Source organism: Podarcis cretensis, assembly GCF_951804945.1.
Source record: "Podarcis cretensis genome assembly, chromosome: 15".
Classification (NCBI taxonomy): Eukaryota; Metazoa; Chordata; class Lepidosauria; order Squamata; family Lacertidae; genus Podarcis; species Podarcis cretensis.
The window spans coordinates 13815189-13830194 of NC_137185.1; the positions used below are offsets into that span (position 1 = coordinate 13815189).

Genomic DNA, 15006 nt, shown 5'->3' on the forward strand with positions numbered 1-15006 from the left:
GGGTGGGTGGGTGGGGCCTTCTGTAGACCCTGTTGAGATTGAGGAAAGGGAGAAAGAAAAAACATGTTTATTTCTGCATCCTAAAACACAGCAGGAGCTAAGCGAAAAGCCAGGTGCTCTCTTACTCAGAGGCTCTGGGAGAACAGCATGCTAGGGACCAGTGAAGTTTCTCAAGAGGCTCACTTTTCCCTCCTCCCTCCTCCTCCTTTTTTCTTGTGTGACGTCCCTTTTTTTAAGATTGTGAGCCACTGGGCAGGGGAGTGCCTTAGGATTGATTTTCATAAGCCGCTCTGAGAGCCTTTTTGGCTACAAGGAGAGGTACAGGTGATGTGAATAAATAAACAGGGAAACATCTGGAGAAGAAGGGTGTGTGATATGAGGAGTCCCAAGGGCCAGGCAGAAAAGCCTAGAGGACCACATGTGGCACTTGGGCCTGAGGTTCCTCATCCCTCCCTTTCACAAGCCCATTCAGCCCGGAGCATAACCCAACTTCACCACTGAGGAGCCTGAGGTTCTACTGAAGCCCCATTGAAGCCTGAGATCCACCAAGGCTCCACTGAGGCCTGAAGTTCCATTGAGGCTCCACCAAATCCTGACGGTCCTCTGAGGGCTCCATTCAGACCCAAAGCTCCACCAAGGCTCCACTGAAACTTGAGGCTCCACTGAGGCCTGAAGTTCCATTGAGGCTCCACCAAAGCCTGACAGTCCTCTGAGGCTCAATTGAGACCTGAGGCTCCACTGAGGTTCTACTGGGCCCTGAGGCTGCTAGTCTGAGGTTCCCCATCCTTTCACCACTGGTTCAGCCTCTTATTCTGCAGCCAGACTGTAGTGGCTGGATTGGCAGCAGGTCTCCCACTGCAGCAGCCAGCCACGGCACTGCTGATTAAAGGACTTGAGCAATTGGAGTAGCTCCTAATCAGAGGAAAATTAGGCTGGGGTGTGTGTGTTTTCTCCCCCCAGTTCCCGGACCTTGATCAGGATTCCTGTCCAGATATCAGAATATTTAATGCCAGTCCTGGCATGAAAGTGCAAGCAGCTGGGATACCCCGGAGGAGTTTGCCCTGGCGTTTGATGAGCCTCTTATTAGGGGCAGCGTAATTGCTTGTATCTTCCTCAAGCATGGCACACACACACACACACACACACACACACACACACCCCGCTCTGGACTCTGCAAAAGACAAGTTGCCTCATTTTCCTCCTCTTCTGCTTTTGCACAATCAAGATGCTAATTTGCCAGCTCCATCTTCCTGCGTGCAAAAGTATTGGCGGCAGCACTGGGGTGTGGGAGAGAGCGAGAGAGAGCGGGAGAAGAGGAATGCCCAATAAATAAGCGTATGCACCAGAGGGACTGGCGGCTTTGGACGCAATGAAAAACACCAATTAGGCGGGAAAGGAGTGACCCAAACAGTGTGTGGCTTGCGAGGGAAAGAGGATCTGAGAATATAACTACCACCACCCCGGTTCTATTTTTAATCTGGAACATTGCTCCATAGCTCCCCCCTCCCCACTTCCCCTAAGATTGGTAGCTTTTGACAGGGTCGGCTTTGGCAAGAGGAAGGAAGGGCTTAGCTCAGGGATAGAGCATCCGCTTTGCAAGGCATCTCCAGGTAAGGCTAGGAGAAAAGGCTGCCTGGCATCCTGGGGAGCCGCTCCTGATCAGTGTGGACGATTCTGAGATAAATGATTCCGTGGAACATAGGAAGAGCCCTGCTGGATCAGACCAGGGACCCATCTAGTACAGCATCCTGTTCTCACAGGGGCCAAACAAGTGCAGGAGTGGACTTTGGCCTTCCAAATTTCAGCAGAGCCAAAATCCAGCACCTTCTGTTCTGTGCATGCACTACGTCATGGGTCAGCAAACTAAGGCCCGTGGGCCAGATCAGGTTCAATTGCCTTCTGGATCTGGCCCGTGGACGGTCTGGGAATCGCCACGTGGATCTCATGTCCTTTCCCTCTCTCACACATGGCACCGCCACCGCCGCTTCCTCCCTCCCTCCTCCTGGCTTCTCCCTGCCCTGCCTAGAGGAGGAAGGGGGTTGGGCTTTGTTGGTGCCAGCAGCAGCAGTGCTCAAGCATCCGCCATTTTAAGCAGCCCCTCTCTGGAGCCCTTTTGCAAGCCACTCATCATCCTGCCGCTTCTGCTGCCAGCCCCTGCTGCTTGCAACACACAGGTAAGCTCATGGTGCTCTTGCATCATTTATTTATTTTTTCAAAATATATAGTCCGGCCCCCCACAAGGTCTGAGGGACAGTGGACCAGCCCCCTACTCAAAAAGTTTGCTGACCCCTGCACTACGTCATAGTTGTGGTGCCCTGCAGCACCCCCTTGGCTCAACGCCCAGTGTGGGGGAACCGGCCATGCTGCCCTAAATCTGCCAGATGCTGCAAAGGGAAACCCACAAGCAGGATTCGAGCACAAGCACATTCTCCCCTCCTGCAGTTTCTAGCAATGGGTATTCCGAAGCATTCCTGCCTCTGGCTGTAGAGGCAGAGCTCAGCCATCACAGCTAGTAGCCATCAGCTGCCCTCTCCGCCATGAATTTGTCCAGTCCTCTTTTAAAGGCATCCAAGTTGGTTGCCCTCATTGTCTCTTGGAGGGGTGAGTTCCATAGTTCAACTACTGTATGTGCTGCACAAAGAAGTCCTTTCTTTTATTTGTCCCCTGAATCTTCCGACCTTCACTGGATATCCTCGAGTTGGTCTGACTCAGTGTAAAGAAAGGTCCTATTTTCCGACGAGCGGTTTATTCTCTTTCCGTACCTGTTAGTGTCTGCATTATGTTTGCGTTTTCACACAACTTAAAAGCCAGTTCCGGGAATATGTAGCAGAATATAGCCCAGGTTTAGCATTCATTCCCATGCTACTTGCAAACGGATTGTTTCTGGAAGCAGTGATGTGGAAACGAGTGCCAAACTTGTGCCATATTCCGCTATATTACTGGAAGTCGCTTTTCCGTGGAGTGAAAGTTCAATCAACTCCCGCCCGGAAACCTATGTCCCCACTGTGGAAGGACGCGTGGATCCAGAATTGGTCTCCACAGTCACTTACGGACTCATTGTTAAAACCGTGTTTATGGAAGACAATCTTACTCGGCTACGAGTGATCGCCAAAGAAGAATAATGCAAAAATAAACAGGTAGGGAATCACCGGGGAGATGGAATAAACTGCTGTGTGAATGCAGCTGGGCAAAGAGACTGTGCAGGCAGAGTTCTAAGCCCCAGCCAGGAAGCCTTTATAGCTGGACTGTTCTGGCTAAGGCAAATGCAGACAGGTTTGCCTGGCCCCCTGCAGGTGGCAGCGAGAGGGCTGGAATCTCCAGGTGGGGGAGAGTCCCTTTAATAATAATTTTTTATTTTTTTAAAAAAAAATATTGACTATTTTCACATAACGAATTATTTCATCAATTGTATTTTCCCCCTCCCATCTCCCCCACATACCCCCTCCCCCCTACAACTTCACTCAGTTTCTCTTTCTGATTTATTAACACATATTATTCTCTGCATGTTCTAAAAATGTAAAAATCTCTAAGTTATCCGTCTATTATATTAACAAATAAATTTGTGTCTGTTTATTCAAAACCTGCCAAGGAGCCCAATTCATTTTGTTGTTTCTTTAAGTACTTTGTAAAAGGTTCCCATTATTCTTTGAAGTCACAGTTCTCGTTATCACACAGTTTGTACGTCAATTTTGCCAATTCCGCATAGTCCATCAATTTCTCTTGCCACTGTTCTTTTGTCGGGGTTAATAATTTTTAAAAATATTAATAAGGAAGCTGCAAGCTTCAACCTGGCAGGTGCTGGTTGCAAATTACAGCATAGACACACTGAGCTGTCCTGCTCTCCTCTGCTGCCTCCTCCTAATTAACCTCCATCGCCAGGATCCACCCCTGTGAAATGACTCAGCAAAGTTGGCCCATGAATGAGGTGGCCCGTTAGGAAGAACTTTCTGAGGATTAGAAGTGTTTAATCAGAGGTTGGATGGGTGGCCATCTGTCAGGGCTTTTGTAGCTGGGATTCCTGCATTCCTTGGGGTCCCTTCCAACTCTTCAATTCTATGGGATATTTGGAGTAGCCTGGACCATAAAGAAGGCTGGTCACCGAAGAACTGATGCTTTTGAATTATGGTGCTGGAGGAGACTCTTGAGAGTCCCATGGACTGCAAGAAGATCAAACCTATCCATTCTTAAGGAAATCAGCCCTGAGTGCTCACTGGAAGGACAGATCCTGAAGCTGAGGCTCCAGTACTTTGGCCACCTCATGAGAAGAGAAGACTCCCTGGAAAAGACCCTGATGTTGGGAAAGATGGAGGGGACAAGGAGAAGGGAACGACAGAGGACGAGATGATTGGACAGTGTTCTCGAAGCTACCAGCATGAGTTTGACCAAACTGCAGGAGGCAGTGGAAGACAGGAGTGCCTGGCGTGCTTTGGTCCATGGGGTCACGAAGAGTCGGACACGACTAAACAACTAAACAACAACAACCTCCTTCTAGTTGGAATACGGTCTTCAGGCTGAACGAGATTCCTCGCTCCCCTTGCAAGGGACTGCCTCGTGCCTCCATTGGCAATTCCGCCCACGTCGATGGCATATTACCGGCAGTGGGCATTTGTGGCACAACATAGCCCGGGAGTGCTTTTCAGCTAATTCTGAAGGAGCGCTCAAACACCAAGCAGAAATATAAATACAGCTGTCTAACCCTGTTGGCCGTGGAATTGACTAGAGACGGTTGCCGGCTGCTAGCGAGGAACAGAAGGGAATGAGGGCAGAATAGAGGCTTATAATTAAGCAATCAGCCACTTAATGGAGGTGGATTCGGCAGGAGATAAGAATGATTGTGCAGGAATTACTGAAGGAGAGGTGGAGCACCGCGTCTGTGTGAAAACAGCCGTCTCACTCAGGCAAGCCTGAAAATGTGCTGGAAACAGACGCCCTCTTCTAGAAGTCGTAACACATCCCCATCCCCTTGCATTCTCCTCTGCAAAGGTTGACCTTGACTGTTCACTGGGTATTCTCTGAATGTTTGCACATTTCCTGGATCTTCATTCAGCAGCTCACATTTGTAATGGACGCCCATTGATTTTTGGTGCCCAACAATGATATGGTTTTTCTTGTCTTTTTTAAAGCAGCATTGTGTTTGGTTTGCTTTTTATGTTTGACAGGGAAGGAGGGGCACTATTGGATAATTTTGGGTCCTCTAGGCATCTCATTTTTATTTATTTTTGCAATATTCAGTTCTCCATGTCAGTTGGTGATTTGAAAACAAAAACACAAGATCTCATGAAAATTCATCAGCCCTTCAGTGTGAATTTCTCCTAATATGTACATTTTTGTATGCAGTTTTCTCTAACAAGCAATTGCCTCTAATATAATGCAAATTCCCTACATTATCTCTATGAATGTATGCATTTTTATTTCACCTTAGTGCTGTGTTTCCCAAATTGTGGGAAACATACCTGGGGATGTATGAAAGGGTTTCAAAAGGTAAACAACATCTTTTTCAAATTTTACTTTATTCTAGATAAAATAGTATTATTAAAACTACCCCCCATCACCTTCGTGCAAGAAGCGGGGTACGCCATAAAGACTGGACCCTCAAAAAGGGTTTGCAGCTATTGTAAGTTTGGAAAACACTGGTCTATATTGAGAGGCAGTGGCTGTCCCAAGGTCAGTCAGGGAGCTTCATGGCCAGGAGGGAATTTGAATCCCTGGTCTCCCAGGTCAAAAACCCAAAACTTTAACAATTAGACCATGCTGGCTCTTCCAAGTGATCCTAGAAGATGTAATGGTTTACATTTCCACCTGTTGTTGCTACAAACCCAGGTAAATTGCCAACCGTACTGGTTGGTGAGGAGCGAGGGAGCTTAATGTGTTTCATTTGCTCTAGGCTAAAGTTGCTCAATGTCTGTCCCCCACAGCCCTAAAATAGATTTTGACTGCCTGCTTCCTTTTCGATGATGTTCACAACTCACTTGAGATCCCTAAAGGTCACATCCACACCCTTTAGCACACATTTAAAGCACATGGTTCTTCCCACGAGGAGCTGGAAACTGTTGCTCTGGGAAGAGATATTGTGCAGTGTGGGTGTCACCCAAGGCTCTCACTTCTGCTGGGCCTAAAGGTAGAAGGTATCTGTGCCCTTGTCACCATGGCAACCAGGCCAATGTGTCCCCAGCCCACTGAATCCTGGTTACCCGGGCAACCAAGATGATGCTTCCTCATCACTCCTGTGAGGTAGCTCTCCTCAGCTCACCTGTCTAGCTCTCTCCCCCATGGGTTTGTTGACTCCTCCCCCTGGCCCAGGTATGGTGGTCCTCGTTGCCTACAGTCTGTCTGCATTTGACCACCTCTTTCTTACCTTCTCTCCCTTCCCTCCTCAGTTGCTTCCTGCCCACCAATTAAAGCACAAATTTTAGGCTCCTTGGAGCGAAGGACCTTGCCAGTTTTTGGCATTGCTTTGTGATGTATCATGTATGTTGACAGCGCAATATGATTATTTTTTCTAATCCTACTATACAAATACTTAATTCAGCTTAAGAAACCATTGGGGGCGAGGGGTCAGTGGGGAACATTTGAAATATCTGAAAGGTCACCTCCTTCCCTATAGACAAATTTCGTCCACCCGCAGTGAAGGGTGGCTCAAGGGGAGAGGGCCTTCTCTGTGGTGGCCCCTAAGATGTGGAACTCCCCACAGAGGTGTATCTGGACACCTTCATTATACAGATTTTGGAGAATGCTGACATTGTAATTCTTTGCCCTGATCGTTTGACACTTGAGATGTATGTTTTTTAGGAGCCGCCTTGTTTTTTTGGTTTCAAGTTGTTTTGAATTGTTTCTAATACTGTGTTTTAATGCTTCAATCCACCCTGGGGCCTTATGGTTAAGGGTGGGAAATCGATAAATCGATAAATAATCATAGGCTCATAGAATTGTAGAGATGACAGAGACCCCAAGGGTCATCTATTCAAACCGTATGCAGTGCAGGAAGCGCAACTAAAGCATCCCTGACTGATGGCCATCCAACCTCAGTTAAGAAGAAGAGGAAGAAGAAAAAGAGGAAGAAGAAGAAGAAGAAGAAGAAGAAGAAGAAGAAGAAGAAGAAGCAGCTCTGATGTTTCTCACCCCTACTAATGCCATCCCAACCAGCAAGCTCAATTATCAGGGCTGCTGGGAGTTAGGAGTCCAATGACACCTGCAGGCTCACTGCTTCCCCATCTTGAAATAAGGGTGATAAGGACAGTATAAAGGTAGACAGCCTCTCAGTGTGAAGGCTCTCCTCAGCTTAATTTCCTCTTTCCTGTTCTTTTCTCTGGATTGCATATTTATGGACAGGGACTTCTTTTAAAAAAAAACCTCTTAGAAAATGTGTTAATGATGCTGTCTGATTCTGGATTGTTTTATGCTTTTTAAACAAGAGTAATGCAGCTGCTTGGGTTTATCTTGACTTCATTATTATTTTGCTTTGTGTTGTGGTGCTGAAAACACAGCCTATAGATACATCTCTCTCTCTCTCTCTCTCTCTCTCTCTCTGTATGAATGAATGAAAATGTTGAAGAGTTAGATTAATTGGATCCGGCTCAGTATAAGGCAGCTTCCTATGAGAAGGTCCACATGGCTTAGTGGTTAGGGGATCTGCTTTTCATGCAGAGGGTTCCAGGGTTCAATCCCAGGTATCTCTCCAGGTCAGGCCAGAAATGTTTCCCTGCCTGAAGCTCTAGAGAGCCATTACCACTGAGGAGGAGGAGGAGGAGGAGGAGGAGGAGGAGGAGAAGAAGAAGAAGAAGAAGAAGAAGAAGAAGAAGAAGAAGAAGAAGAAGAAGAAGAAGAGTAGTAGTAGTAGTAGTAGTAGTAGTAGTAGTTTGGACTTGATATTCCACTTTTCACTCCCCTTAAGGAGTCTCAAAGCGGCTAACATTCTCCTTTCCCTTCCTCCCCCACAACAAACACTCTGAGGTGAGTGAGGCTGAGAGACTTCAGAGAAGTGTGACTGGCCCAAGGTCACCCAGCAGCTGCATGTGGAGGAGCGGAGACCCGAACCCGGTTCCCCAGATTACGAGTCCACCGCTATTAACCACTACACCACACTGGCTCTCTAGACAATACTGAGCTAGAGAGACCAAAACCTGACTCCGTATAAGGAAGTTTCCTGCATTCCTATTTACATCAGAACCAAGAGGACTGAAATCTTGATTTATTCTTAGGGAAATGGCCCATAGTTTAGTGGTAGAGCACCTTATCTGCAACAGATGATCCCAGGCTGAATCCCTGGAAACTCTGGGTAGGGCTGAAACCATAGCGAGCTGCTGCCAGTCAGTGCAGACAATACTAAGCTAGATGGACCATGTCAGCTTCTTTGAGTTTCTTCGGGAGGAAAGATGAGCTATAAATGCAATTATTATTAGTAGCAGAACAACAAGAGGAAGAACCTTTGAGGTCCATCCAACTCTATGATTCTATTCTATGATTCTGTGTTTTACAGGTTGCATTTTTAGGTCTGTGTGAACAGGTTGAAATGAATGCACCCCTTTGAATAACCCCAACATTGCAGACCTAACATTCTGTATCTTTGTTCATGGCGATAACAGCTTTCCTCGCCAGACATCCCCAATGGCTAAGACTACAGAGGCTCCGAGGGAGAAAGAATTGGGGTCAGATGACCCCCAAAGCGGACTACTGTCTTTGAAACACATCATCAAGCAGGGTAAGTGAAGCTACAGAATTGCAGGCTAAGAAGCCAGAGCGGCGTCCTAACAGGGGTGCCAACTTGAATAAAGTATTGGGGGGGGGAGAATAAGCCCCGTCCCACATGACACGTCCCCAATCACATGACACGGTGCACACAAACCATTTGAACGGCAATGGCCATCAACTTTTGGGGTGGCGGCCATTCAAATATTTTATTGGAGAGGCTGAACCCCCCTCGGCCCCTAGGAGTTGGATCCTATGCTCCCCAATCCTGCCAATTGGAGGGTTCACCAAACCTGAAGCTGGCTGCCAGCAGGAGGCCCCTGAATCAGATCTTGCAGCACCAGGGCTCCCAGAACTGGACCCTCATGGGTGCCTTTCCCCTGCGCCCCAGAAAGTGGATAGAGAAAAGTCTGTATCCCTTTCTGAAAACGGTAGAACTCAAGGACATGCAGCGAAGCTGAATGTTGGAAGATTCGTGACAGTTTCTTTTCAAGAAGCCTAGATTGCTCTTTTCGGTACTCTTTTGGCCCCCTGCTAAATACATTTTTGCTTAGGCATGCCTGTCCACATGCTTAGAAAGTTGATCCCAGTTTTAATCTGTTTTTAACCTGTTGTTATTAAAAAAAATCAAGTGGTTTATAAAAGTTACAATAATAATAATAATAATAATAATAATAATAATAATAATAATTTATTATTTATACCCCGCCCATCTGGCTGGGCCTCCCCAGCCACTCTGGGCGGCTTCCATAAAAACCAAAAATACAGTAAAATATCACACGTTAAAAACTTCCCTGAACAGGGCTGCCTTAAGATGTCTTCTGAATGTCAGGTAGTTGTTTATCGCTTTGACATCTGCTGGAAGGGTGTTCCACAGGGCGGGGGCCACTACCGAGAAGGCCCTCTGCCTGGTTCCCTGTAGCTTTGCTTCTCGCAATGAGGGAACCGCCAGAAGGCCCTCGGCGCTGGACCTCAGCATCCGGGCAGAATGATGGGGGTGGAGACGCTCCTTCAGGTATACTGGACCGAGGCCGTTTAGGGCTTTAAAGGTCAGCACCAACACTTTGAATTGTGCTCAGAAACGTACTGGGAGCCAACGTAGGTCTTTCAAGACCGGTGTTATATGGTCTCGGCGGCCGCTCCCAGTCACCAGTCTAGCTGCCGCATTCTGGATTAGTTGTAGTTTCCGAGTCACCTTCAAAGGTAGCCCCACGTAGAGTGCATTGCAGTAGTCCAAGCGGGAGATAACCAGAGCAAAATAAGTGGTAAATAAATTAAAGGCTTGGCAGGGACTTTCCCTATCCCTGTGCGTTCGATTTTGCATGACAAGCAAGCAGAAGAACCGGGTTGGCTGCAGGAGTCTTGTGCTGGAGCATCCCCACTGGGAAAGCAAGTTTGCCTGGAATCCTTCCCTCCTAATTTTAAACATTTTGTAGCTTCCTATAGGTGCCCAACTATAAAGAAAAGGAACACTGTACCTTTTCCTTGAAACATTTTGTTCTTTTTTTCATTGCTTCTTATGTTATAGAGCAGAGAAGGGGAACCTTTTTCCTCCAGTGGTTCAGATCTTCCTCTCTCTCTATCCCACCCCCTCTCCAGCAACTTTGACAGGTGGGCAGGACCACTGCCTCTCAGACACCTGACATCACAGTAATGTCAGGTGATAGGCAGGCAGGTGCCTCTTCCCACCTGTCACAGTTGGTGTCAGGGGAGACAGCGAGCAAGCTGGTTTGAGTTCCCCACACATCAGCTGATGCGTGGGGAATTCAATCCTGCTTTTAGCAAGGGCTGGGTGCATTAATTAGCACATGCAAATTTTATGTGGCGCTCTGTTGTCCTCTTCATTTTATGCTATTTATTGCAATGCGGCCTGATCCGGCAACCTCATGCTTAACATTTTAATGTACTTGCACCATCACCTGGTGTGTTGAAGCGAAACCTGCTCACCGGCCTCCTTTAACCCCCTCATGTCATCCTCTCACCCCTGCAGGTATCAGGCAGCTGTACCAGACTCAATTGCTCTGTGATGTCACCCTGGTGGCCGAGGGAAGGAAGTTCCCTTGCCACAGGTAAGAAGCCAGCAGTACTCCAAGCCACGCTCTGCTGGGGTGGGGCATCTCAGGAGGGACTTTAAGGAAAAGACGGAAGCCATTTATCAAGTACAGTGGACGCTCAGGTTGCAAACGTGATCCGTGTGGGCTGCACGTTCACAACCCGCAGCGTCCGCAACCCGCAGTGGTGCATCTGCGCACGCACAAGTTGCAATTCGGTGCTTCTGCACATGCGCAAAGCGCAATTTAGCATTTCTGCACATGCGTGACCGCCGAAACCCAGAAGTAACCCATTCTGGTACTTTTGGCAGTCCGCAACCCGAAAAAACCCAACCTGAAGCTTCTGTAACCTGAGGTATGACTGTAGGAGTATATGCTAAGGCATTCTAGGAGAAGAGGTGCAAAGTTACTTTGGCTGAGACACACAGAAAGTGGATTTGACCTGCATCAAGGCGGGGACAGAAAATTGGAGGCTGCCTTATGCTGTGTCAGACCATTGATCAATCCAGCTCAGTGTTATGGAACTATGGAACTACCTGCCACAGGAGGCAGTGATGGCCACCTATTTGGATAGCTTAAACAGAGGACTGGACAAATGCATGGAGGAGGAGTGGGCTATTGATGTCCACAAGCCACAATGGCTATGCCCTGACTCCACAGTCAGAGTCAGAAATGCTAAAGTTGCTGGAAGCCATAGGGGTGGGAGTTCTCATGCTGGGGTCCTGCTTGCAGGTTTCCTACAAGCATGTGCTTGGCCACTGTGAACACAGGATGCTTGACTAGATGGGCCTGATCCAGCAGGTTCTTCTCCTCTTCTTATGTCCTTCTATTGCCTACACTGACTGGCAGTGGCTTTCTGGGATTTCGGACAGGGAGCTCTCCAAGCCCTACCAGAGATGTTGTTGGCTATTGAATCTGGGACCTTTTGCATGTAAAGCAGTTGCTCCACCACTGAGCTACAGCCCTTCTTGCAGAGAGCTGCCTTATACTAAGTGATGTCCACAGAAGCAAGGTTGCGCTTTGCTTCCCTAGTACGCAAAAGCTCCTTAGAAAAAGAGCCAGACCGCTCTTCCATCTGGCTGGTGGCGTACTGGCAGGCAGCTGCACGTCAGCCTCTTTCCTCACTCTGCTCCTTAAGCTCCTTTTAACCACAGATGCTGGGGATTTGGCCCAGACGGTGGGCATGCCTGCTCAAGACATTTTGCTGCCTGAAGCAAGCAGGATCCCTCCACCCCAGTGCATGTATGAAAGCTAACCAGACCGGAAGTTGAAGCTTCTTACTCTCATACATCTGATGGGACAGCATCCTTAGTGGCTGGCTAGGTCAGGACCAGAGGGGAGGACACATGACAAAAAATGGCCCTGCCCTTCAAATCCTTGCTGCCAGTCCCTGCCACCACCACCCCAGCAACTCCTGCCTGAAGCAGCTGCCTCACTCTTTCTAATGGTAGAATCAGCCCAGGTGCAAAACATGTTCTCTATCGCCTCTTCTCTGTGTGTGATGCATCCTAGCGCATCTCTCCTCTTTCCCTCCAGAACACTCTTGGCTTCCATCAGCCTCTACTTCCAGCGAATGTTCACCAGCACCTTCAAGGAATCTCGGGAGGGCGAAATTGTGCTGATGGATTTGACCGCCTCCTCCCTCCAGAGGCTCCTGGATTACATCTATACAGGGGAGCTGCTCCTCATCTCTGAAGATGTAGAAGATCTGTTCACAGCAGCCAGCAGGCTTCAAATCACGTCCGCGTTGGAAATCATCACCAGGTAATAAGGAAGGGGTAGGTCAGTGCATCAAAAACAGGGAAGGGGAAGCTGTGGCCCTTCACGTTTCCAGACTACAATTCCCCATCACTCCTGACCACTGATGGAGTCCAAAGAGCTGAAAGGCCACAACTTTGCCATTCATCTAAAGACACATCCCTGTGGGGTTGGACAGCCAGTTCAGAACCAGCGTGTTCTCTTCAGCCTCCTTGTTTTTTGCCATGGCATATCAACGTGGCTTACAAAAATGACTTACAACAAAAACCATACGTAAGACTAGGGGGTGGGATACATTAAAACATCCCATCTAAGGGGTTAATGGCCAAAGGCCTGTTTAAAAAGGAAGGTTTTTGTCAGGCACCTGAAGATATGTAATGATGGCACCTCCCTGGAGAGAGCATTCCGCAAATAGGATGCCACCACTGAAAAGGCCCTGTTCTTCTGTTGCCACCATCCCATGGAAGGGGCACATGAAGAAGGGCCTCAAATGATGGTTGCAGGGTTCAGGTTAGTTCGTATGGAGAAAGGCAGTCCTTGAGGGATAAGGCTTTGCAGGTCAAAAGCAGCACTTTCAATTGCTCTGCTATGTTCTAATATTGTAAGTTCTGATATTACGAAAGAGGGAGAAAAGCATGTCCCAGTCTACCTATTTTCTCTCCCCCATGACATATATGAGAAAAGTCTTTCCTCCTTTGCTCCTTGCAGATTCCTCATGGAGAGGATTTCCATGGAGAACTGCCTGGGTCTTTACGTGCTGGCGTATTCCCACAATCACCGGCCTCTCCTCCGCCCGGCCTCGCGCTACATTGCCTTCCATTTTGAGCACCTCATCGAGCTCACAGCCTTCCTTGCCCTCGACTTCAGCGTCCTGGTCAGCATAATTGCCTCGGACGGCCTGGAGGTGGACTCCGAACTGACCATCTACAGGGCCATGCGTCGCTGGGTGTACCACAACCCTGACGAGCGCCTCCTGAAGCACGCGGCCCTGATGGACCACATCCGCCTCTCTCTCCTGAGCCCTGAGGAACTGGCCGAGGTCCGGGCTGAGACAGAAGAGTTTTATGAGTGCGTCCGACTGCCGTGGGAGGAACTCAGCGTCCCTGAACGGCTGTGGGCCAGCAGAGGCCTACGACAAGGCATGTACCACAAGGGCGTTGTGTGCGTGGGGCTCCCCAAATGGAGCAAGATGAGCCTGGGGGACGAGGAGCTGGATTCTCACGTCCACTTCTTCGACCCGTCCACTGAGCAGTGGGAGCAGCTTCCCGACCTGAAATCGCTGACCTCGCCTAGCTGCGTTTCTCTGGGCCACAAGCTCTACATCACCGGCGGGCAGCATTTAGATGGCTCCTACTCCAATAACCTCCTGGTGTACGACACTCTTGGGGGCCACTGGTCCAAGCTGCCTCCCATGACCACAGCCCGGGCGTGGCATGCCTTCCTCCTATGCCAGAAAAGGCTGTACGCTGCTGGAGGCTGGGACAGCACCGGGACTCTCGTGTGCGCCGAGAGCTATGACTTGGAGCGCGAGGAGTGGACGGACATCTCCAGTCTCCCCTTTGCCTTGACTTATTTCGCCTCTGTGACACTCAAGAGCAAACTGTACCTCGTCGGCGGGGAAAGGGATGACACCGAACTTCCTGCCCCTCACAAGGGGTTCCTGGTTTACGACATCAAATCTGGCGCCTGGTCCCAGGTCCCCATGGCCTTTGAATTCTACGAGGCCAGCGCTGTCACCTTGGGCGACTGCATATTTGTGGTCGGGGGGCTTTCTGGGGAAGGCAACGAAGGCTCCCGGTACTTCACCGGCCGTTGCGTCTGCCTGTTGAGCGATGGCACGGTGAACCAAGAACTCTCCATCCCTCTCCTCCCCATCGCCATCTCTTACCCGGGCGTCGTCTGCTGGAGGAAGAGGGTATATGTCTTCGGGGGCGACAGCAACGACCGCTATTCCAGCGCGATCCATTACTGGGAGCCAGGCCAGCAGAACTGGGTCCAGTGTGGGGCAACTTTACCCGACCCCCACTATGGGGCGTTTGGCTTTGGCTGCATTCCGCTCAACGTCCCGAGAAAAAACATCCTGGCTGTCTTCCACCGGGGATCTACCTTTGAGGTGGAGGAGCAGGAGGAAGACAGCTTGGAACCCTGCCCAGTGGCCAACCTTACTTAGCACATTTTGGGTCCTTGTTATTTTTAATTGGTTTGTTTAAAAAGAGAGAGACCTGAAGCCAAATACCCAGTTGTCGCTGTTGTTGTGACTGCTGAACTGACCTTTCGGTAGCGGCCAGTGTGCTGGTGCAGAGCTCTGGAGCTGTCCCAGCACTGGCATCACTGCAGCCTACCTAGACGGCTCTGGGATTATGGCGGGGCAGCTCTGAGGCAGCCCTGATCTCCTCACTGCCATGTCCTACCCCAGCAGCAGCAGCAGCCAAGTAAGGAGGGCAGCCCCACAGCTCCACCACCCACCCACCACTATAGCTCCCTCTGCAGACAAGAGGATACGGTCCCCCTT

At 49.2% G+C, this 15006-nt stretch overlaps 1 protein-coding gene across 1 annotated transcript; it reads left to right on the forward strand.

Annotated features, from left to right (window-relative positions):
- Positions 1-6171: 6171 nt before the first annotated feature.
- LOC307204563 (kelch-like protein 25) lies at positions 6172-14727 on the forward strand. The gene is made up of 5 exons (XM_079956156.1): positions 6172-6300; positions 8583-8698; positions 10676-10754; positions 12273-12500; positions 13203-14727. Exons 2-5 carry the CDS (start codon positions 8605-8607, stop codon positions 14662-14664), a joined length of 1863 nt encoding a protein of 620 aa, XP_079812282.1. The 5' UTR covers positions 6172-6300; positions 8583-8604; the 3' UTR covers positions 14665-14727.
- The last annotated feature ends 279 nt before the right edge of the window (positions 14728-15006 follow it).